This window comes from Camelus dromedarius, chromosome 23, assembly GCF_036321535.1.
Source record: "Camelus dromedarius isolate mCamDro1 chromosome 23, mCamDro1.pat, whole genome shotgun sequence".
Classification (NCBI taxonomy): Eukaryota; Metazoa; Chordata; class Mammalia; order Artiodactyla; family Camelidae; genus Camelus; species Camelus dromedarius.
This window is the reverse complement of record NC_087458.1, coordinates 25,246,509-25,271,456: the sequence shown is the minus strand read 5'-3', so window position 1 is coordinate 25,271,456 and position 24,948 is coordinate 25,246,509. Positions and strand designations below refer to the sequence as shown.

The 24,948-nt window shown below is 36.6% G+C and overlaps 1 protein-coding gene and 1 non-coding gene across 2 annotated transcripts in view; one reads left to right on the top strand and one right to left on the bottom strand.

Annotated features, from left to right (window-relative positions):
• The window catches only part of XPR1 (xenotropic and polytropic retrovirus receptor 1), a 164,248-nt gene extending 147,078 nt beyond the window's left edge, over positions 1 to 17,170 (bottom strand). Inside the window, exon 1 of the mRNA XM_031435657.2 lies at positions 16,907 to 17,170. Within this exon, the coding sequence (XP_031291517.1) occupies positions 16,907 to 16,975 (69 nt within the window). The 5' untranslated portion in view covers positions 16,976 to 17,170. The remainder of the gene's footprint in view (positions 1 to 16,906) is intronic.
• Positions 17,171 to 22,437: 5,267 nt separating this feature from the next.
• TRNAG-UCC (transfer RNA glycine (anticodon UCC)) lies at positions 22,438 to 22,510 on the top strand. The gene has a single exon. It is a non-coding gene; the product is annotated as a tRNA-Gly (tRNA).
• The last annotated feature ends 2,438 nt before the right edge of the window (positions 22,511 to 24,948 follow it).

The window sequence follows — 24,948 nt, the reverse complement described above, 5'->3', positions numbered from 1 at the left end:
AATGGGGTAGAGGTGTTGGCTAATGCTACAAAGGTAATGATCTGTAATCTATAAATGTATCAAATACATCAAATACTATACACCTTAAATTTAAACAATGTTATATGTCAATTACATCTCAATAAAACTGGGGAAATTTTTTTTTTTGGAAGTCCAGGATTTGGGTCAAGAAAAAAAGGGAAAAAAAGAAAGAAACAGTCCCCCCACTTTTTTGTGTATCTAAATATGCATTACCAATAGTTTCTTCTTCAGTTGCAATGGTATTCAAGCATGCTTTATCATGAGAAATGATAGAGAGAAACCTGGCATTCAAGATGACCTGAGAATTGTACACAGGAAGATTCTAGGAAAGTTAAAAAGACTGTTCATCATCACGATACTGCTAATGTTGATAAAATTCCTGAAAATTTGATTTAAAAAAGAAGACTAAGAACATTTGAGTTGAAACAGCAATCAAGGAAGGATTCCGTATGCTAATAATTGTTCTGTTTCTTGAGCTGGATGGTGAATATAGATGCCTATTTGTCTGTCTGTCTATCTATCTGTGTATCTATCTATCTAATTGGAATGCTGCAACTGAACTACAAAGAAAGAAAAATAGCTAACATTACAATGCCTAGACTCTGACTTTCAACTTTAGAGCTTATAACTTAAAGTATCCACATGCAAGAGTAATAAAATATAATCTTAAATTAAAGGGAAGAAAGATAAAAAGCTGCTTAGAGATCAAGAAGAGACTAGTCACCTTCAAAAAAATGGTTTCAGTCAAGTGATGGGGCAGAAGCTAGGTTAGACTGGGCTGAATACACATGAGCGCTGAAGATCTGACGGCCACAAATACTGGTCAGTTATAAAAGTAGTAACAGTTACCTTTACTGAATGCCTACTATCAGATATTGTTTAGAGTATTTTAAACACACTACTTTAACAGAGGCCCATAACTCTCTGATGTAAATATGATTCTCATTTTACCACTGGAGATGTGAAAATTATTAAAGTATCTTACCCAAGTACTACTCATTCTATAATCCATCTTTCTTTGAGAAAAAGACACATGGCCCTCTATTTCAAGTGAAATCTTACTTTTTAAGATTTACCTCTACTTTTGGCCTCTCAATTTTCTGATACTCTCCCTTTTATTTCCAAAATTTTTCTAAACCATTAAATTTTTATATCAGGTGTGGTAATTAGCCTCTGAAATGGCCCCCAGTGATTTTTGCCTCCTGGTAGTAATGCTCATGTGCAATCCCCTCTCATACAGATCACTGCATAACCAATAGAATATTGCATAAATGAAAGAGCACTTCTTCCAAGACTAGGACATAAAAGGCACTGCAGTGTTCACCTTTGCTCTCTCTTGGATTACCCACTCTGGGGAAAGCCAGCCACGAAAAAACTGAAGTGGCCCCATGGAGAGGTCCAAGTAGTAAGGAACTAAGGCCTCCTGAAAAAAGCCAGCATAAAGCTGTCAACCATCTGAGTGAGTCATCCTAGAATCAGATCCAGCCTGAATCAAGCCTTGAGATGACTGCAGCCCTTACTGACATCTTATGACTTCAACCTCATGTAATATCCTGAGCCAGAACCACCCAGTTAAGCTACCGCCAAACTCTTAACACACACAGTGTAAGATAATAAACATTTATTATTGTTTTAAGCCACTAGGTTTTGAGTAACTTTTTATATAGCAATAAACAATTAATACATGAAGTTAGATTCGAAAATCATTTTTGTATTACAGAATATAACATTATTAAATAATAACCAACATCTTCGGCTGGTCTTGTTCAAAGTACCTAAAATTTTTATTCCTATAAAAATACAAAAATTACGGAAAGGAAGACTATGACAAGGTTTCAAGTAACTGATTTACTTAGCGATAATAAGCAAAACTGTATTCCCACATGTCACAGTCACCAACATTGTAATTTAAGTTACACTGAACGCCCTTAAAGTCATACAGCCGCACTTCTGAGCTGGAACAGGTCTGACAGAATAAAGCAGCATCTTCCTTGTCTAAAGATCCTATTCTGACAAAAAAAAAAAAAAAAAGCTGGTAACAAATGCTGTCTTCTAACTAAATCTGTATGGCTCATTCTCATTCTTACATTTATTGTGGTAACAGATGTAAATTCTGAGGGCAGAGAGCAATCTCAGGTCAGCTCTTATAGGCCACAGCATCCAGCACAGAACAAGTTCAAAATATGTTTGTAAACTGCACAGACCTTGTAATACAAAACCTAAATATCTAAAGTCAGTATATCAGTTAATTTTTAAGTGTTGGTTATTGTTATTTTATTGAATTGTTTTATAGCATTTCTACTGTCATGAAATATCAAAATGTGAATTCCTTTCTTGTCTTTCCCAATTTTCATTACCTTTTATTTCTACAAAAAAACTCAAGCCTCTTTCATTTACTAGTCCCAAGAAAAGTTCTTAGTGCTTTTGGCTTCCAGCCTTCTTTAATATATACGGTTTATATAGGTAGGTAAAAACATGTTGAATTCTTCCCAAATATAATAGTTATGGCAACATAAAATTCTCACTCTGCTCTTAGTAACAGTTTGCCAGCTTATCTGAAAGAATACAAAAAGGAACCTAAAGGTTCTGCAGTGTTGTCTCCTATAAATCTATAAAAATTCTAATTCATGAGTCTCAGACCACTTCACAGCTCCAGTTTGAATACTGTAAAACCCAAATAAACTAGGTATTCTGTACAGGCTAAATAATGTTTCCCACATACATATTCCTATTTGTCAAAACTGAAGGTATTTGTACTTACTAAGATACTACCGTATTTCACTGAGTCTAAGATATCATCAATTGTTAACATGCATAATTATTTCACAGAACATTAAGAAAAACATTACCAATTAACCACATGATATGTCTAAAATGAATCTGTTTCAAAGATACTGGAATGCAGGAACAGGGAATGTGCATCTTTGAATCTATAAAATACAGTCTTTCACTTGGTCAAAAATGTAGTTTCTCAAGCATTGGATTCTAAAAGTTCAGCTACCATCACCTGGCTTCCAAGAAATTTCATGACACTGAAAAGAGGGTCTTGTTACACTGAAAAGATTGAATACCAACACCCTAAAATAAATGCCTGTTGAATAAATGAATAAAAGTTACTCCTATGGTTTATTTTTAATGATGATAGAAATTAACAGGTACTTTACTCAAAAATATCTTCTATAGGTCAGGCCCTTGCTGGCACTTTCACGTATTATTATATCTAATTCTCAAAGTAACCTTGAATGGTAAATATTACCCCCATTTTACACACAAGAAAACTGAGGTTCAGAGAAATAAAATAACTGTTTAAAAGTCTCACAGCCAATAAATAATGGAAATGCAATTCAAGTAAAAAGTTCAGATAAAATTAAAGGTTCTTTCTCTACTTCGAAATGAATGGATCCCATATATCCTCAAAATATCTTCTACTTTATCCTACACATTCCTAAAGGTTCTATCCTATTTTCCTCACTCTGTTAATAGTTAAATTTCTCAAATGAAAAGTACACATGTATTGTCTCAATGACTTTAACCTCTTAAAATCTAGAATAAAGTTAGCCGAAGACAATTTATGTTCAGAATTCACTAATAAGCAACTTTTGTCATATCCAAAGACCTACCCTTAATCCTCATTCTCACTGACCTGTCTACAAAATATGTAACTGCTGATGGTCCATTTACCCTTAAGATCTTTAACTCTAGTGACAGTGTTTTTTACAAGATTTCCTCTATTTGTGTCTCTGTTTTTCTGCCTCAAATACCTTCCCTTAGTGAATTAATTCTTTAATTACTATCTCAATTATAATAAATCCTATCTTTGATAAATTTTTTATAATTTTTCTAATTCTACCTACTTATCTCTACATATAGACATTTCATGCATGAAATCAGCATATTTAAATCTGATTTCATGAATTTACCATCTCTAGAAGTAGCTATTCTCTACCAGTTTCCCTAAGTTTAAATCACTATATTAAATTTTTCCCTTCTTCAACCCCTATATCTGGCTATTCATCCAACTTCTGTTATTTAAAGCATAAATATTGAAGCACCTACATAAATCACTGTGCTAAGCAACAGAAAGCGATAGGTTAAAAAATGTTTAATAGTATTACTTTACATTTACTAATGATATTTTTATTTAATTTCAAATATTAATGAGAAAAAAGATCTAACTACTAAAAGTATGCCTCCAATTATACAACTTGGAAGGGAGATGTTACTTTAACAGGATATTCTGTGTTTAACAGGACAGGTTCACAAAATATGCATTAAATTATTATTATTAATTATTGATATATTGTTTAAAATTTTAAATCATAATTTAAGTTGATTAAACAATGGCTTAATAAATGCTTCTTAGATAGGTCTTATGTTAAATAATATTGTCTCTAAAATGGAAGTAAGAAAGGTCAAGGGGGAATTTCAAAATTCTGCATTTGATAGTAATCTCTTTCCCTAAAACATTTTCTTCTCTAATACTCTAGACTTACAAATCAATCCAGAAATTCTAATAAGGCTCTACAACAAAAGTGCAAAAGAAAAAAGGACAACGTCACCAATTTTCTTCCCAGTTTTTTTCTCTCTACCACAAACCAAAGAAACTTTCAAAGATGTAAACTCTTTCTTTCATCAATAACCATCAACACGTAGTAACATAAACTTTCTGTTCTATGAAATATCGGACTTTCTTAGAAAGGAAAAATTCTTTCAACTTCCATTTGTTCAATAAATGAATAAACAGTGTAAGTCATTTTTACCTAGGTACTGTGTCACTGACTCCTTCCCTCGGTTATGTCAAGAGGAAATGAACGTTAATGGATAACTGAAAAATTGTGCTCTGCACTGGAATCTGACACAACATTGTAAAATGACTATAACTCAATAAAAAAAATAAATAAAAAAGAGGAAATGAATCAAGTAAGATACCGCTCAATTATTAGTTTCAAATCACTAGGGATAGATTTGTAATGATGGTTAATACTTACTGTATGTAGTAACTATGATTCTTACTGTCCTAAGTGCTTTTCAATTATTGATTCATTTTATTTCACGTGATCCTCTAAAGCAGAAATTGTTATTATCCTCAGTTTAAGGATAAGAGAATTGTGGCACAGAAAGGCTAAATGACTTGCCCAAACTCACAGGGTCATTATAATTTCAATTTCAGTGGCCTCTAAGTCAACATATTTTCTAATTCCTCAATCTATCAAGAATTGAATTTTTGAAAGTTCACAATGCTAAGCAAACAAATTCTAGAGAAAATATTTAGCAATCCTCTTTAGCAAATAACTAATGGCAGCATAATTTGAAATACACATATTTCAAATACAAAAAGAGAGGTTTAATCAAAAGATGTTTAAATTCTGTGATTAGAGGCAGTTACTCACCCGCTTATCAACAGTTTTGTTATATGCTATTATACAAATTTTGAAAAACGAGGGAAAGAGTATCGTCTCAATTTTGTCATCATTGATCACATTTGAGGGTATTACATAAAACTAAGTAAAAAGGTCTAAATCTGCATTCACTGAATAAACAAAAGAATAAGATCAACTTCTCTAAATTGATACCAAAGTAATTGATTCCCAGGGTTTTAGCCACAATCTGTAGGGAAAAAACATGAACTTTTATTTTCTCCATTCACTGCCTTCAACCATACATTTCTGAATCTCTCCTTCACTCTGTTTGACACACAGTGGGCATTCAGTAAATATTATATATTATATATTATTATTATTATCATATTTCATCAAATCTAAGATGCCACTAGTAGTAATATACACCACTATTTCATATGCTTCTAAGAATGAAAAAAAAAATGTCTGCCAATCAATCTATGGCACAGCATTAATTATAAGATGTATCCTGATTACAGATGTTAAAATGTGGGAAAAGTACATATTAAAACTGATTAAATAAGGCACTAATTCAAGCTCTCATTATTTTTGATTATACTATTTGGTTTTACTGTTTTTGGTCTTGGTCTCTCCAATGCATCCTCCAAGATCTAAATTATGCATCTCACTCTGCACGGATCCCTCCCCATCTCTTCTTTAAAATCCTTAATGGTTCACAACCAGAAAATAATAAACTCCACAGCATAGTATTTAAAGCCATTCACCCCCTGAACCCTCCCAGGCAACTTTTCCAACTCACACTATCAGGTCTCCAACCAACCTACTAAACCAGATTTTATTAATATGTTTGGATACTTCCACCCATTTATACCTTTGTTGAATATGACCTTATCTGCCTACACTGCTACCAATGCCCTGTACTTTCTTCACCATATGATCAAACCCCATTCAATCTCTAGTACCCAGTTCAAACACCACCTCTATGAAAGCTTTCAAGGTAAATACCTTTGACAACCTCCAGAGCAAAACCAACTGGCCATTCTTCTGTAACACAATCATAATATACTATGATTAGGAGACCACCCAAGTTATGATAGGTGGTGTATGATAGGACAGGTGTACACTTATTTTTTTACATCACTAGCTCCTTGCACAATCCTTACCAGATAACACCATGTTAGAAGCTCTGAAATAAGACACACCTGTGTGTGTGAATTCTCGTTTTTGTTTTTTTTTTTTTTCAGCTATGTGACCTTGGGCAACCTACTATGATTCAATGTCTTTTTAAAACAGAGATAACAAAACCTACCTTAGTGGGTAAGAATTAAATGTAAAATGCCTGGCACACCAGAAACATTCAATAAACATTAGCTGTGTTATTTTCATCATTGTTTTATTATTTTTTTTAAAAGGAACAGGACATTTTATATATATATGTATACATACATGTATACATATACATGTATATACATATAATATATACCACATCTTTATCCATTAATCTGTTGATAGACACTTGGACTGCTTCCATATCTTGGCAATTGTAAATAATGCGCTATGAACACTGGGGTAATTGTATCTTTTTGAATTAGTGTTTTTGTTTTGTTCAGATATATTCCCAGGAATGGAATTGCTGGGTCATATGGTAGTTCTATTTTTACTTTTTTGAGAAACCTGCATACTGTTTTCCATAGAGGCTGGACCAATTTACATTCCCACCAACAGTGTACAAAGGTTCCCTTTCCTCCACATTTCTTGCAAACATTTGTTACTTGTTTTCTTTTAGATGATAGCCACTCTGTGGTACACATATGCAATGGAATACTATTTAGCCATAAAAAGAACAAAATTTTGCTATGTGCAGCAACATGGATGGACTTGGAGGGCATTACGCTAAGTGAAATCAAGTCAAGACAGAGAAATACAAGTGCTGTATGATATCACTTATATGTGGAATCTAAAAAAATACGACAAACTAATGAATATAAGAAAAAAGAAGCAGACTCAGATAATAGCGAAAAAACTAGTGGTTACTAATGCAGAGGAGAAGCAATATAGGGATGAGAGAGTGAGAGGGACAAATTACTGGGTATAAGACAGGCTATAAGGACTTATTGTACAACATGGGGAATATAGCCAATATTCTGAAATAATTGTAAATGCAGTATAACCTTTAAAAATTGTACAAAAAATAAAATTTTAAAAATTAAAAATAAAAAGGAAGGGGATACTCATGAACACTTAATGAGTTGGTTTAATACATATTCTGGTATTCTCTAGTCAGATACGCCCTGACATTGGCTTGGCAGAGTGTTAAGAGATGGAGAGATATACTCTTCATCTACAGGTAACATGTCACCTGTGTTAACATTCAAATACAGATATGTTACAGAGAAATAACCAAATGATTTTTCAGCTTTCTTGACTCTTGCTCTCATCTCTACCTAACTCCTCAAGCCTTATCATAGTTCCTAGATCCTATCTCTTCACCTAAGTTTCTACCTAGACAGGGCAATGGCTAATTTTCTGTAGTTGAATAAACAGTACTTTTAAGGTTTGAGTCTCTTAATTTACTCAGTCTTTTAATTGACACACACAAGAACTATTTTAGGTTCTTAATGTGAACTAATGGATTAGATTCAGAAAAATATATTAATGCAGAGTGTTTAAGTAATCGTTAACAAGAACATTTAAATTCATATAGACTCTTACAAAGAAAATTCATTCTTATAATTAAAAGCAAAGAAATGTTATTTGGCAGTGATAAGTCTCAGGGAGGTAACAGCAGTAAGGAGAAGGTCAACATTCTTATTCCAGGCTCTGCTATCAGATAGTTGTGTGACTCTGACCACATATCTTGGCCTTTCTGCCCTCAATTTTTTCATCTGTGAAACAGAGAGGTTGAGAAGATCTTTCTCAACTCTAAAACCAATTCTAGTATTAAAATTTAAATGTCCAAATGGAAAGAACTAAAATTAGATATCCACTAATACTCAAATGATTCACTTAAGCTATTTAGACATACACATGTGAATTTCACCTCAATTTTAAAAAAAGAAAAGAATACACAGGTGCAGTCTATAATTGAAATGAATATGAATTACAAGCAGCCAAAAAGAACTAATTTATTTCAAAACCATATAATTGTTCCTGGATTTCTTCCTCTGTATAAAAAGTTCACAGACAATTTATTAATATAAATATCACAAATAACAGGAGTAAGAGCTAAAATCAACAAAGCCACTTTCCAAGAAACTCTAACTCGGACAATCCCAGGGGGACAAAATTTGAGGCTCAGTTTCTCTCACAAAAATACTGTTAACCTAATATTAACTAATAAGGTTGGACTCTGTAGGTAACTAATACCATTGAGCTCTGCAGGAAAAATAAATAGCAAATATATAGCTCCTACTACATGCTAGGTATTGTTCTAAGCACTTTACATATTTTAACTCATTTAATCCTCACAAATATCCTGTAACTATTACTATCTCCATTTTACAAATGAGGAAACTGAAGTACAGAGAGGTTAAGTGACTTGCTGGAGGTCACTCAGCTAGTAAATTGTGGAGATGGAATATAAACCTAAGCAGTCTGGCTTCAGAATTTGTTCTCTGTATGTGTTATTAACAAACATTGATTCAAAATAGTTAAACAATAAAATCAATGAGGGTGATTGTGTTAACTCAGTCACTAACCAAGCCATGTGACCTTGAATCACAATCTCTCTGAATCTCATTTCCCATTTAAGTAAGATAGGAAATTGGGCTAAGTAATCTCTAAAATTCCTTACAGGTCTAACATTCCATGATCTATGATCTAGAAGCCAAATGCCACAGTAATGACCACTCTTCTTTATCTTCCTCTTTTTACCCTTATCAATATATCTCATGATTGTTTTCTCATGGCTCATATTTATAGGTCCTCTATTTACCAGCTGCCTATCTCATAACAGTTACAGTGATAATCTTGAGGAAAATATAAATTAACAGAGTTCAGACCACACTCTACTATCTCCAAATCATGCAGATAGAGACCTTGAACTAAAAATAGACCAGTCATTACTTCAGCAGGTGCTGGAGAACAAGTCAGACTGCGCCTAAACGTGCGTATGTGTAAATGGATGGATATATTTATTTTTCACAAAGCAGTATGATGTAGGGCTCTTACAATGTCACCTCTGCTACCCACAATTAACAGTATCAACATTATCAGCTACTTAATGGCTTTAAGACTCAGGTTCCCCAATCTACGAATGGAGCTAACACAACAACCTACCTAAACAGCTTTCTATAAAGAGAAAATGCTTTTAAAGTAGTGCCATAGTGACTGACACAGTAAGCACTTAAAAAATATCATCTGTTGTTACAGCCGCTGCTGCCACCATTATTATCTACAATTCCCATATAAAAGCAAGAGCTCCAAGGTATGACAAGTTTGATTTCAAATTCTGGCTCTACCACTTACTAGGTGTGTGGCCATGAACAAATTGATTAGTCTCTGTAACCCTGGGTTTCCTCATTAGTAAAAATGGAAACAATAAACCATCTATCTCACAAAACTGCTGTGAAGATTAAATGAGGTAACATAGCAGCTGACATCTGGTTCCTAACTTGTCAATAAATGTTAATTCTTTTCTCCTTAATGACAAAATGACCACATTTCCACTAATTAAATTCAAAGAAAAGAGAATGTAAGTGGGAATCTGAAGGAAGAAAATTTTCTTTGCTCTATCATCCTGTGCAGTGGGGAAGATAACAGAGAAACCCCACCTGTGGAACTCCCTCCATCCTCTTATGTGCTTCCTAACACTAGAGAGCTTTTTCTCAAATCATCTTCAAACTTTCTGAAAGAAATCCTGTGCCCTAAGGCAGCCAACTCTCAGAAACCCTTTCAGGGAACCCAAAAGGTCAAAACAATTTTCATAATAATACCGTAACTTCAATTATTTTTTTTAACTCTCATTCTTTCGAGAGTACACACTGGCGTTTTCCAGAGGCTACATGAAATGTGATGTCATGTCTCTGATGGCTAGTAGAAAGTGTGCTTGTATACGCTTGTGTTTCAGACACTTCTTAGTTTCTAATATAGCATACATCGGTAGAGATTGGAATCTTCAATAATTTTTAAGAGTTTCAAATGGTCCCAAGACCAAAAAGTGAAAGAATCACTGATCTAAGGTATAGAAAAAGCACACCAAGCACATGGATTACTCTAGGAATTACAACTTCACCAATTTAGCTTAAAAAAGTAATTCACACAATAATCTAAAAACTTCTCACTTTCCTGTATGGTTACGTTTCAGTCCTTCAATATTCAAAGAATCACTTGTTCACTAATTATTTATGAATAGTCAGTGACAGAAGTGGGTTTAAGAACTTACACCTCCTTATTCCTGGTCTAGTCTTTCTAAGTACTGCAGTTCATCCTCAAAAACTATGTTTTCTTAACATACTGCCCCTCTTGTTACAGAGAATATAAAAATTGTAAGTTATGCTTATAGCAGGTTAATTATACTTTCCTCTAACCTATAAACAAACAACTTTTAAAGGATTTTCTGATCAGTTCCCATAGATACCACAACTGTCTGATGAGAAGAAAACAGGTGACTAAATTTCCTCCTATAAACAAATTATATTTAAAGGTGTATAATGTAAAGTTTGAAAAGCCAAGGAGAAAGTCTTCCATATCATTTACACAAGTGTTCCAAATTTACAACCATGTTTTAAGTCCTCAATCTGCAATCTTCCTTTTCTACACTATTTATAATTTTGAAAGCACTATGTTGACTAAAATATAAAACAAAAACACACAAAAGCCTGATTTTTTTCTATTTTTAAGAAAACAGAGCTAGAATTTAATGATAAATCTATCAGCCTACAGCAAATAGTAGAGCCCCTACAAATGTGTGTTGAATCAATGAGTAATTTTTTAAGGCATTTGTTCATCATGAGCACTTGGCTTCTTTTAGCATTTACTAGGTAAGGGGAAGATCTGAAAAGGTAAATACAACTGAGCAAGAACCCTAGTGAATTTTGACGATGTCAATCCCAAAGTCCAATTAAATACCAAGCAACCCACAAACTAGCTCTGGTTAAGCTGTACAACTTGAGCAAAGTCTTCCAAACTTTTTTTATGTCACATCACCATCAAAAAAAAAAAAAAAAGGTTACTATGCACCTCCAACGTATGTATTATTTATAAATTATATCCTTATACACAGAATTTGTTTAAATGGAAGCTTTAAAATGTGAGACAATGATAAAATAATTTTAACATTTCATTTGTGAATAGTACAAAAATATTCCTAATCTCTCTAAAGAAATTATCATCAATAATACTACTTTGAAAGAAAAATTTAACTGAAAAAGTTCATTACTTTAAAGAAATCTTAGTTTAACATTTTGCAATACAATATTTCAAAGATCTAATTCAAACCTCAGGATTCAGTTGATTCTGAAACCTGATCATAGTGGCTAAAAGCTGAAAAATGGACCTTTACTAAGGCCAAACACATAACACATATTTAGGGTGAAGTTCACTGTGGATAACAATGGATGTAAAATTTTATTTCAAAGAATTACCTTAATTATTCTGAAACTTTCTGGCAAAACTTCTTGCCAGGTATATTAAAGTATCACTGTTTTTTCCTGTAATATGGCTGACAAAACGCTCGTACTAGTAGCAGAATTGTCAGCTCTGCCATTTTCTTGTTCACGTGCTTGCATTACTGATACTGCTGTTGAGACTTTTTAAAAGAGTCTTTTAAAGTCATATCCACTGTATAAGGGTTAAACTAGATAATATTCATAAACTCATTTAACTATGCACCTATAAACTGGATTAACTACTATCTATTCGCAGGAAGTGAACAAACAAGCGATAAAACTATTAGCAAGTCTTGTCCCTCTCTCCCTGAGACCACCTCCTAAGCAAAGTCACCGCATCAATCCATTTATTTAATATTAGTAAAATTTCATTTCTTCTAGTCTTATGCATAAAAATGAATATAATTAACACTTCTAAAACTATCTTCTCTTACCCTACAGGAGTGTTGGGTACTCTCCTTTGGGGGCTGTGATGCAAATATACTTGAAACTCCTAGACAGCATAATTCAGTCTCTCAAATGCTTTCCAGATTAGGACTACATTGGAAGCCAGGATCACCCCAGGTCAAATAAGATTCTTAGGTTCTTACGATATGGGCCTTCACCCAAAAACTGATCCAAGACCAATCTTCAGGGATGGATGGACAAGTATAATCTCTCCAGGATACGCACCCTCACACACTTTATTATACAAAGATAATAAAGAACAGAAATAGCTTCCTGTCTTACACAATATTCATTCATTCATTGAAGAAACATTTGTAAATGCCAGGTATTGTATTGACATACTCATTTACAAGTGTTATTTTAAATATGCTATACTGTGCTTTCATTTGCAGAAGTGCCTGAAAGAAAAAGTGTGGTTTGTGCCCCATCGGGTGGCCAAACTGGAAATTTCAAACAAGTTCCAGCAAGGCAAGTTAACCCTAACTAATCAACAGAATACCTCTGGGAAACTGAAGCCTGCAACACAAGTGTTCTCATGGGAGAATTTTATAAATGAAAATCACAGTAATGTTATGGCAATGTTTCCTTACACTTCAAAATAAGGGATATGCAGTTTACGCAAAATCTCTCCTTCCCCAATTCTTGCAACAAAAAACTAATCTATGACCATCACTTTTTATTTATTTCAATTAAATAAAAGTTTCACTGGGCCAGCTTTCCACTCACAGATTAAAATATCATTAAAATTTTTTCAAAGGAAGACTATTAATTTAAAAGGATGCTATTAATAGTAATGCTTTAAGTTCTGTCCTCTTCATATATCAAACATAATTAAACCATTACAATGTATAGAAATTTAGAACTAGATGTGTCCTTAGAAAATAAAAGCTTAGAAACCATCAACTCCAGTTATCTCATCTACAGATGAGGAACCTAAAGCCAGGAAAGAGGAAGTGATCTTCTAAAGGTCACACAGTTAGGGTGACCTGACTCCCAATGCTTATGCATCTGTGATCAAGAGACTAGCTCTGTATATATGATCCTGGGCAAGTAACTTAACCTTTCTGGACCTTAGTTTCTTTGCCTGAAAAAAAAAACAAGGAGACAGATATTCTCTAAATTCCCTTTGAATTCTAAAATCCTGAAATTTAGATACCTCATGATGTTACTATCTTACAAAACTACAGTGTACAGTGAAAAAACCATTCCTGGTTCCTGAGAAACCAAAGGGGCACAGAATCCTAGAAAAGAAAACAAAAGTCAGCAGCCTAAGGCACCAAATATATTTGCTTCTTTTGCTAATATTCTGTAAAACATTAACATAGTCATACTAGTCTACTTGGTTGAAGCTGGTCTAAATTATTTTGATTAATCAATTACAGAGCTCTACAATATAGAATCACTGATTCTAAATCCAAAAAAATGCTCTTATAAAGATTTACTGATGTTCTATATTATATGCCAAGATTAACACTCAAATATATTACTGAAAACAGGGATAGTCTCTTTCCATTTCTGTTTATTCTTTGTAAAAACTATTCACAAATGGATCAAACAGATTTTCTTTATATGGTTTCTCCATGTTGCTCTATTCTTTTACGCTTTATTATTCTGCCTATGAAGACTGAGTCTATGAACTCCACAATTCGTTTTTAAATTAGAAAATCTAATAACTTTCAGCATATTTATGGAACATTAACAATTTTAACAATCCAAAAGAAAAAATTAAAAGTTAAATCAAAAACCTATGTGCTACAACAGACCTTGAAAAGCTCTGGCCCTATATTCTTATTTTATAGAAGAGGGAAGAATTCTGGAAAGGCAAAAAGACTATCCCAGGGCCTCATGGTGAACATACATGAGAACCAGTACTTATTGTATGACCATGTATATACAATAATATATACAATCATAGATGTAAAACAACATTTTCAGCTTCCATCTATTGCTTCGCTTATTTCAAGTAAAATTTAGGAGAGCAAAATAACGTAAAAATCAAAAAGCTCAACAATTCATAGTGGTTCACAACACTACAAAGCACAGAGGCTAGAAATCAGAGGTAATACTCCAGAATTTCATCACCAGTACTTGCAAAACAAATTCAAGCATCTGTTCTACTAACAGTGTTTCAAGAGCATCACCTTCATATGAGAAACTACGTGCTACTGTGTTATGAGAAGGTTCTTTTCTCTAGCAAATGCTAACATCTTTTATGATGTCCTTTTCCCCTCAAAGTTTGCAAGCTGCCAAAATTCCTGGACTCTAAAGACTTATTTATGCCTCTTTAACTGCTTTTAAAGGAACAGCACCAGCTCTTGAGAAACAATATACAATACACAGATGCCAACCCTATTAAAAATGTCTTTAACGGCTCCAATTCACAAAGAAAAGTGATTAATTTTGCCTTATTAATTTTGCCTACCTAACAATGAGCTTAACTAAGATAGGAGTCAAGTAGTAGGGACTCTCTGCAGGATAATATTTCAATTATCTGCAACTAATTTTCCAAAAAATAATTTATAATTAACCAAGAAAGATAATGCAGTCACACATATGCTCAGGAATTTTGTTCCTCTGTGACCAACCTAAAGCAACCATTTAGGACTAGTGTCCAAATGGAGTATGTGACTGAGGAGTCCCAGAATCACTCCAGCCACAAAGCTGACATTATAAATCAAGAGGTAATTGCATCTTCAAACTAAATCTTATGCTTCTCCTTCCAGGCCCAGAAAGTGTATTCCAAACTAATACAATTCTATGAAACAGTTAACTGCTATAATACTTAAATTGAATCACAGCATACAACCAGCCACTATTACTTCTCCCCAAATGAAGCATTCCATACTATATAACAAGTATAGGATGTTGCTTCAGCATGCTGTGTTCTATCCCTCTATGAAGAACTGGCAGTGGTGCTGAAAATCGCTACTAGAAAGATGAAAGACCAATACCTTCCTTTCAATAAAAACCATCTTCTGGAGTCTAGCCAAGGTTTTAAAACTGACCAAATGTTATTAGAAACAATAAATCAAAAACTCTACAGGCTCAAAAGCTAGTCCCTTATTTCATTCTTAGAAGTGTAGCCACAAAACACTGTAAGAAAATTAAGTGAAAAGAAAGCATTAATAATTCTAGGCCTTTCATTTCTGGCCGTAATCAAATACTGTATGTTACAAGGTGAATTTATTTTACAACCTTCAAGGTTCTGTTTAACCTACTTACATCCTTTTCCTTGTCTTCTTCAATTATTACAACGGCAATATTAACAAATAAACTTGTGCTATTGCCTAAACATCCTATCAATGAACTTAAAACAGAAATTAAACAGAGAACAAAAATATTTTAACTCATAAAATCTAGCTAGCATATTTGTGTTCATATTGATTTTATACTCTTTGTTCCTCCACATTATATAGATTTGAATTCCTGGAGGTTTCAGATAGGTCTTTATCCAGGAGCTGAACTGCCAGCTAGTGAGATTAACGTATTGCAATGCTTAAAGTAACCCTTCAGGTATCTTGCCTTCCGAATATATAAATGGGTTCATTATCTTTACTTTTCCTTGTATTAATGTAAGGTTCCTTATCAATAACTATTAAATACCCTCCTGGAGCTGTTATTACAGAAATTAAGAGCGAGGAGGGCCATGATTTCTGTAATACACGGGTATGTTTTAAAAGTACGTTGTTGACAATGTAGTACTTTTCTCCCTAACAAAAATTTTTAGAAAGAAAACCTGAAATTTTTAATAATTCTCTTCTCTTTTCTCCTTCCTCTTCCTCCTTCACTCCGTTCCAAAACAACAGAAGAGCCAAAACCAAAAATGTGATTACTTTATGTACTTCATGCAATCAGTGAAAAGAGGAGTCACTGTCTTATTATCAAAACAAAATAGTTGATTACAATACACTGTAACCACTGCAAGTGTACAAAGCCTTTGTCAACAGTGAGCAAGTGGGACAAGCCGAAGGGCTCCGGGGAATGAAGGAAATCACTGAAGGGGCTTATCTCGAAAAGAAGGATTCCTTGGTGAGAGGTGAGCAGAGAAACAAGACCTAACCTTGGCGAGGGGGCGCCTGCCCGGGGTGGGGATGAGAGGTCCGGCTGAGCTGGAGGAGGGGATTAGCGCGGAACCGCCGCGACCCCGGGCTGCCCTCGTTCCCCGACTCCCCCACCTGCGGCTCGCCCTCCCACCACCATTCCCCATCCCCGGCCGGCTGTGCAGTCCCTCCCGGCCCGCCGCCTGCATATCCGTTACCCCAGCGGCAGCGGGGCTGCGGGGGAGGGGAAGGTCAGCGGGGCCCGGAGGGGGCCGGCCGCGGCGGGGATGCCGCAGTGGCTCCCCGCCGCACCGGGTCAAAGTCCGCCCGGGCGCGGGGAGGCAGCGGGAGAGGAAGGCGGTGGTGGAGGTCGGGACTGGCGAGATGGTGGCCCCTCCGAGCCCTCCCACTCCCCGGCCGCCGCCGGTACCTCATACTGGATGTATTGCTTCCTCCACTCGGGAGTGATGTGCGCGGAGAGGTGTTCGGCGAACTTCATCCTGCCGTTTCCCTCTCACTCCCACTCGGGTCCAGCAGTTACAGGCGGCGGCGGCGGCGGCGGCGGCAACAGCGAATCCGACTCCTCCCCACATGGGCCCCGGCGCGGCGCGGCGCTGCGCTTCTCTCCTCCTCCGCCGCCGCCGAGGTCTCCTCAGAGCCACCCTCCCGCCATCTTCCTCCTCCTCTCCATAGCCCCGCCCCGCCCCGCCCTCCATACGTCATCGCCATGGTAACCGCCTACGCCGCACGGACGAAAAGGGCGGAGTGAGGGGCGGGATTTCGGCATATTCCCTAAGGCTCCGCCCCTTCTGGGCCGGACGTGCTGGAGCCACCTCCCCTGACCGCTTCCGTCTGGGTCTTGATGGCCTTACAGCTGCTCTCTATCGCCTGCCTGGAAAGCGGCAGTGTTGTTACTGCAATTAATATTAATACTGGAGCAACAATAATCCAAACAAGACGTTTATATTTGCAAAGATTTGTACAAATATTTTTCCATTTTAATATTTATTCTTCATAAAATCGTTAAGGATGGATCAACATTAATCCAAATTGAGTAACTAAAACAGACTAAAAAGTTAAGGACCAAATGTATTTAAAGTAACCGTGTTTTACACGCTCTAGGTACTCAATAAATGCTTGTTGAATTTAATTAAAGAAGATGTCAGTGCCAAATATTGCGTGCAGCTTCTGAATTTCAATGTAATTATCTAGTCCTAGGGCTACCAAAAAGGCCACAACAACACCTGGACCCAAACCAGGACTGAGGATTTGGGTCCTTGACCCAAATCGACTGGACATGTGACTGAGCTTCCTGGGGATTAGGAGTAGGGTTGAGAAGGAAACCAGTGATGGGAGGAAAGAGAATCCTCTAGAGATATGGTAGGAACTCCACCCCAAGGAGACCAGAAATGGGTCCAGCATCCAAGCTGACTGTCTCGGGGGTGTGGGCATGGAGAATACATCACTCACACAGCTTGCCAATACTTTGAGTGTGAGAGTGATTGTCCTGGAGGGACTGACATGGGATGGAAACCAGGGTCCTTCCCTGAGTGGAGGAGCCCTGGATAATAATAGGTACCATTTGTTAAGCACTCACTGTCTGTGTAACAAACACTGTTCTAAACCCCTTACATGTACAGTACTTTGTCCTGTAATTTTAAAAATTTTGATGAGACCCAGAGACTAAGGGACTACTATGACCAGGAGAGTATTCTGAAATATCAACATCTGCTGTTGGCTTTTTCTTTTTCCTCCATGTTTTTTTTCCCCATTCCCCTTCCTCTTAATTCCTTCCAGTAGGGATTCTGCAGTTATGTCCTCAGGAGAGTGGTGATGCATAATGGAAAACAGGCATAGGCTATGAGTCTTTCTGATTTTTGTTGTAGGAAAGCTTCAGCCTCTGGTAAAAGGGTAATCAGGGTCAAAAAAAGAAGAAGAAGGACTCCTCTCCACTCAGCACCATACCTACCGGCAGCCCACCATAACCATAACGCTTCCCCTCTACTGGAGGTAAATGTTGCCAGAAGAAAAAGACAGACAAAGAGAGAGCTATGCTCCCAGCAAGGCGGCACAACCACAGAGAGGAAATGGCTGCCTGGGGTGCCGAGGAAGGCAGAACCAAGAGCAGCTGAAAAAGAGATTACTGGCCTTTAGCCAGATATGGACTAGAATGGTAGACTTTTGGCAGCAACACCCGTAGACCGTGGCATCCTGCTCCAACAGCAACACACCTTTGTGCCTTAACTGTGTACAAGATTCTGGAAACATGGCCCAATCCAGGGAGGAAAGGAAATCCTCAAGACTGGCTCTATAACCAACAATTCTTAATTTTTCTCATGCCTGATCCACAGCCCTGACATTCAGTTGGACATGAAAATCTTAATTTATCTACAAAAGTAGATGTCACATTAAGTTTCCTATTCCTAGCATTACTTAAGAGAGTACACTGACAGAACCATCAAATACTTTCTGCAGAGCACTGTGCTAAGGCACTAAGAATGGTAATCTGAATGGTTTTACTCTGAATCAGAAGTAACTCTTATGCAGTCTTTTGTAAATAGGCAAATAACTCTGTTTATCAAAACTTTATTTTGATTTTTATAGTGATAAGCTACTATGATGTGCTAGCCATGCCACTTTGGGAATGAAAGAGAGTTCAGAAATAAATAAGACTCTGTCTTTTCCTTGGAGGACATCAAAATCCAGTTAGAGAGACAGACAGATAGACCAATATCTAGACTACAGTGTGATATACACTGTAATTGAGGTATCTACAAGGAAACCAACATTTAACTGACTAGGAAGGAAGGATGGCACCCCAGAGAAAGTGACTTTGAAATATAGTCTTATAACAACAATCTGACAGGGAGAAAGACACCCCCAAAGATCTCAAAGACAAAAAGCAAAGAGAAGCCAGGATTGTTAGAGAATGACAAGAGGTTATCTGACCAGGTTATCCTTTAAGAAAGCTAAATGTCTCAAAGAAACTCTTCCCACCCACCTCCTGCCCTCCCCCATCCTAGCTCTCACACCCCTCCTGCCTCACTCTCACTGTATGGTCAATAATTGTATCAGACTGCGAGCTCCTTGAAGACAAATCGCTCTTTTCTTTCATTTTCTCTAATATAACCTGGTGCCTGGCATTCAAGCATTCAATAAATGTTGAAGTAACAAAGGAAAGGTAGAAGGAAGGAAAGGGAAGGAGGGAAAGGCATCTACACGGAGGGAAGCTGCAGAAAGTAAAGTTAAGCTGCATCGAGACTGTGAAGGAATAAATCATGGCATTGCAGGATCTTTGGAGAAGTCCATGCAGTGAGTGACTAACTCTGGCTTGGGAAAACAGTATAGTATAGCTTCCTAGTTTTGAACATTGGCTCTGGGAGTAGACAGACCTGAATTTAAATCCCAATTCTGGCATTTATAATCTGTGTGACTTTGGGCAAAGTGTGTTAGCTCTTAATGCCTCAGTTTCCTCATCTCCCAAATGGGGATAACACTTCCCTAACAGGTTGTTATGAGGATTAAATGAGATTCTGCACATAAAGCCCTTAGCACAATGACTGGCCTCTGGTTGACCACTCAGTAATTGACAGCCCCTCAAAAGCCTCTGTTAGCAGAGTGAAGGATGGACTAGAGCAGGGACAGACCAGAGACCAATTTAATAACAAGCACCTGTGTAGCACTTACTCTGTGCCAGACACTAAGTGCTTTACAAATTCAAACTTATTTAATCCTCACAAGGACCCCAGGCGATAGCTACTATCATTATCCTTATTTTAGAGATGAGTAAACTGAGACAGAACAGTTAAGAATCTTGCTCAAGCTCACCCACCTAGTAAGTGGTAGAGCTGGGTTTATACCCTGGCAATCCAGCTCCAGACCACTCTTGACCACTGTGTTATGCTGACTATTGATGCAACAACCCACACCAGTCATAGTGATGAACAGAAGGAGGAGTGATGTGTAATTCTAACCCTGGTGGCTGGATAGATAATGCTGCCATGAACTGAGATAAGGAGTGAAAGTGGAAGGCAGGTTTATGGCATTGTTGGATGTGTTAAATAGAATCTATCAGATATGCAGTACTCTGATTGGAAATACAGATCAAGAGCTCTGGAAAAAGAAGGTAAGACTGAAGACCGGGGACATTCACATTTAGGGGATAACTGAGTCCTGATAAGTCAGCCCAGAGAGAGAGGATACACTGAAATGGAAAGGGGTCCACAGGGTCATCATAGTGTGAGCCTGATTTTTAAAAAATGGGACAAGGAAGGAGGTTGGGGTGTGGACAGAATGGGCAGCAAGACAATCAGGAGCGAGTAGTGTCAGGGAAGCCATAAAAAGATGAAAGCTTCATAAAGGAGGTGGGGATTAACACTGTCAGGTGTTACAGACAGGTTCAGTAGGATGACTTCTAGGCTACTGGATTTAGCAATTAGAGTCATTGGTAACTTCAGAGAAAGTGGCTTCAATAGCACGAAGGGCTGCAGAAGGCTGAGCAGTGAACAGCATTTGTTTTTTGTGGATCCTAAACTGTCTTTATTCTGTGTGCATGTTGTAGAACCAGGAGTGAGAATTTAACAGTATACTCAGCAGTTTATCTAGAAATTCATAAGTGCTGAGTCTGAACACTTTATATTTATCACATGTAATTCTAAGTTTGGGAACAGGTATACTTACCACAAAGTAACTCTTCTAAAACTTAGAATTATGTGTGATAAATATAAAGTCAAACTGTTGCTTGAGCAAATGAGACTGGTGATCATGCTGAAAGGTGAGACACTGACCTGCAGAGAGATCAAATCTTAAGCTACACTTTCCATTGAAGCTGAATAATCATCACAGGAGTAAAGATGATGTTCTCAGTACAGCCCAGGCTCTGAATTATATGAGGCCCAGCCCAGCTTTAAAATATGATAGACTTACAGACCTAAAAGGGGTTCAATAGATGGGCTTCAGATGGTTCATGGCCTCCATAAAATTACATGCAAAACTTTGTGTGTTATTTGAATATTTTTCTGGAGAAAGAATCCATGTCATTTTTCAAAAGTTTTCACACTCTGAAAACATTTGAAATAATGGCACCAGGGCACTAAACATCCCTCCCTCCTCCACTGAAAAAAACTAACATAAAGAATTTATAAGTGAAGTTTCAAATGATTCAATTCAATTATTTCTAGAAATACCTTTATTTCAACACCACTTTGATTAAGTACACCTTGAGTTTTGCTGTTTTTTTTTTTTAAGACTGAGGAAGGTATTTTGCAAGTTACAAAAGAGTGTTTATAATACTCATTCATTCACTCAGCAAAGATACATTGAGCAGCTACTACGTACCAGGCACTGTTCTAGGCACTCTTCTAGACAGAACTGTGAATGAAACAACAGAGCTTATGGAGCTTGCTGTCAAATGGGAGACACAGACAATAAACAAGTAGGCAGCGCATTAGATAGAGAGAAGTGCAGGGATAAAGATCAAGGAGCGTAAGGGATAGAAAAATCCCTTTATAATTTTATATAGGGGAGTCGGGAAAGGTCTTACTTTCCCTTACTGATAAAGTGACTTTTAATCAGAGCTCTGAAGGGAGGGAAGATGAGAGCTACATAGCTATGGGTTGAAGATGGGAGTTGAAAGGAGGGGTAAGATTCAAAGCAGAGGAATCAAGTGCAAAGGCCCTGAGGCTAAAATGTGCTGAGAAACAGCAAGGATGCCATTGCAGTTAGTGTGTTTCAGGGAGAAAGATGAGGTCAGCTAGGTAGTTGGGAGTCAAATTGTGTAAGGCCTTGTAAAGGCACTGGGCCAAGGTAAAGACTTGGGCTGTGAATGATTGAGGCCTTTGGAGAGTTTTTTCTTTCTTTTATTTTGGTTGTTTTTTGTTTGTTTGTTTTCTTTTCTTTTGTTTTTCATGCAGTAATTACCACTTTTTTTCCCCAAGACATATCTAAAAATTGTGGTAGTGGGGAGGGTATAGCTCAGTGATAGAGCACATGCTTTCCATGTGTGAGGTCCTGGGTTCAATCCCCAGTACCTCCATTTAAAAAAATTAGTAAATAAATAAACCTAATTACCTCCCCCCAAAAAAATTTTTAAAAACTAAACTAAAAAATAAGAAAGAATAATAGATGGGAAGTAAAAAGAGCATTAAAAAATAAAATAAAATAAAAATTTCATTAAAATACACAGAACATAAAATTTTCCATTTTAACCGTATTTTAAGTGTATAATTCAGTGTCATTAAGTACATTCACAAAGTTGTGCAACCATCATCATTATCTATTTCCCAGAACTTTTTCATAATCCCAAACAGAAACTCTATACCCTTCAAATAATAACTCCCCATTCCCTCCTCCCTCCTACTCTCCCAGGAAACATCTATTTCACTTTCTGTCTCAATGGATTTGCCTACTCTAGGTACCTCATATATGTGGAATTACACGATATCTGTCCTTTTGTGTTTGCTTATTTCACTTAACATAATCTTTTCAAGGCTCATCCGTGTTGCAGCATGCATCAGCACTTCCTTTTTGAGTCTGAATAATATTCTATCGCTACCATTTGTTAGTGGTAAACATTAGCCATTTATGCCATTTGTTAGTGGTAAACAAAATACACCACATTTTGTTTATCCGTTCATCTGTTAATGGACATTTGGATTATTTCCACCATTTGACTACGGTGAACAGTGCTGTACACGTATTGCTTGAGTCCATGGTTTAAATTCTTTGGGGCATATATCTAGCAGTGAAATTGCTGAATCATATGGTAATTCTATGTTTAACTTTTTGAGGAAATGGAGGTTTTTGAATGACATTATCAATCAGATAAATCATATATTTTTTTTCTTTTGCTGTCTGAAAAATAGTCTTCAGAGAAGAGAAAGAAAAAACAAGGCGAATTAGTTTCCTATGGCTGTTGTAACAAATTACCACAAACTGGGTGGCTTCAAACAAATTATTCTCTCATAGTCCTGGAGGCTAAAAGTCCAAAATCAAAGTTTCAGCAGGCTTATGTTCTCTTAAAGACACTCAAAGGTGGTGAATCTCTTCTGTGCCTTTCTTCTGGCTCCTACTGTGGCTGGCAGTCCTTGGTGTTCATTGGGCTTGCAACTGCGTAACTCCAGTCTCTGCTTCCATCACCAAATGAGGTTCTCCCTGTGTGTCCCTGACTCTTCACAGGGCTGTCCTCCTTCCTCACGTCTGTCTTTCCTTCTTATAAGGACAAATGTCATATTGGAGTAGGGCTCACCCTAATTGAGTTAGACCTCATCATAACTTGTTTACATCTGCAAAGACCCTATTTCCAAATAAGAGCACACTCACATATACTGGGAATTAGAATTTCAACACATCTTTTTTGAAGGGAGACAAGTCAACCCACAATAAAGGACCACTGGAAAAGACAGTATTGTAATAACCCAAGGGAAATATGATGGTGGTTTGGATCATGAGGTGAGCAGTGGAGGTGATGAGCAGTGGTTGGAAACTGAATATATTTTGAAGATAGAGTCAACAGGGTTTAGTGGTGGATTAGATGCGGGGTGTGAGCAAAAGAGAGGCATCAAGGATGACTCCAAGTTCTTCTATCTGAGTAATTAGAATGGGATTGGGGATATTGCAGAAGGACCAGGTTTGGGGTAGAGGGTGAAACTTAAGATTTCAGTCTGGGATGTGTTATGACTGTCAGACATGCAGGTAGAAATGCCCGATAGGCAATTTAGAGTTTGGAGGTCATCAGAGAGGCCCTGGATCAAGATATAAATTTGTGAGTCAACAGAATAAAAATAGTATGTAAAGCAATCCATGAGATTGGCCAGGAAGTGAGTGTATATAGAAAAGAGAAGAGGTCTAAAGACAGATCTGTGGGCTACGACAATCCTTACAGGTTGGGAGCACGAGGAGGAATCCACAAAGGAGACTGACAAGAAGAGATTAGGATAAGAAGAAGCTAATACAGTAAAAACTGATGATTCTTTCAGAAAATGTTTCTATAAAGGGGAACATCATAATAAGGTAATAGTTGAATTGGAACTTGATAATGAGGTTTTTTTTAAGACGACAGAAATCACAGTAAAATAACAGAATGTATATATTCTGATGGAGGTAATTCAGTGTAGAAAGAAAAAGTGATTATACAGGAAAAAAGGGCACATTAATTTTCTTAATGTAAAACCAGACATAAAACATTCATGTGTTTGAATAGTGAGACAGGTTCAAGAAGAATGTTCAGAATGGTTACCTCCGGGTTAGAGATTTCCAGAGATTTTTACTCATATTTTTCTATGTTGATTTCAGTTTTTACAAACTGCATTTATTAAATTTATAAAAATCAATGTGTTCTATTTAAATAATTCCAGAACAAGTAATGTACAATGAGTACAAAAAAGTATCTTTGCAGCATTTGATACTGCAAACTACAGGGAAGAAACCAGTGGACTAAAAGATACAGAAAATCCAGGGGATGAGAACCAAGCA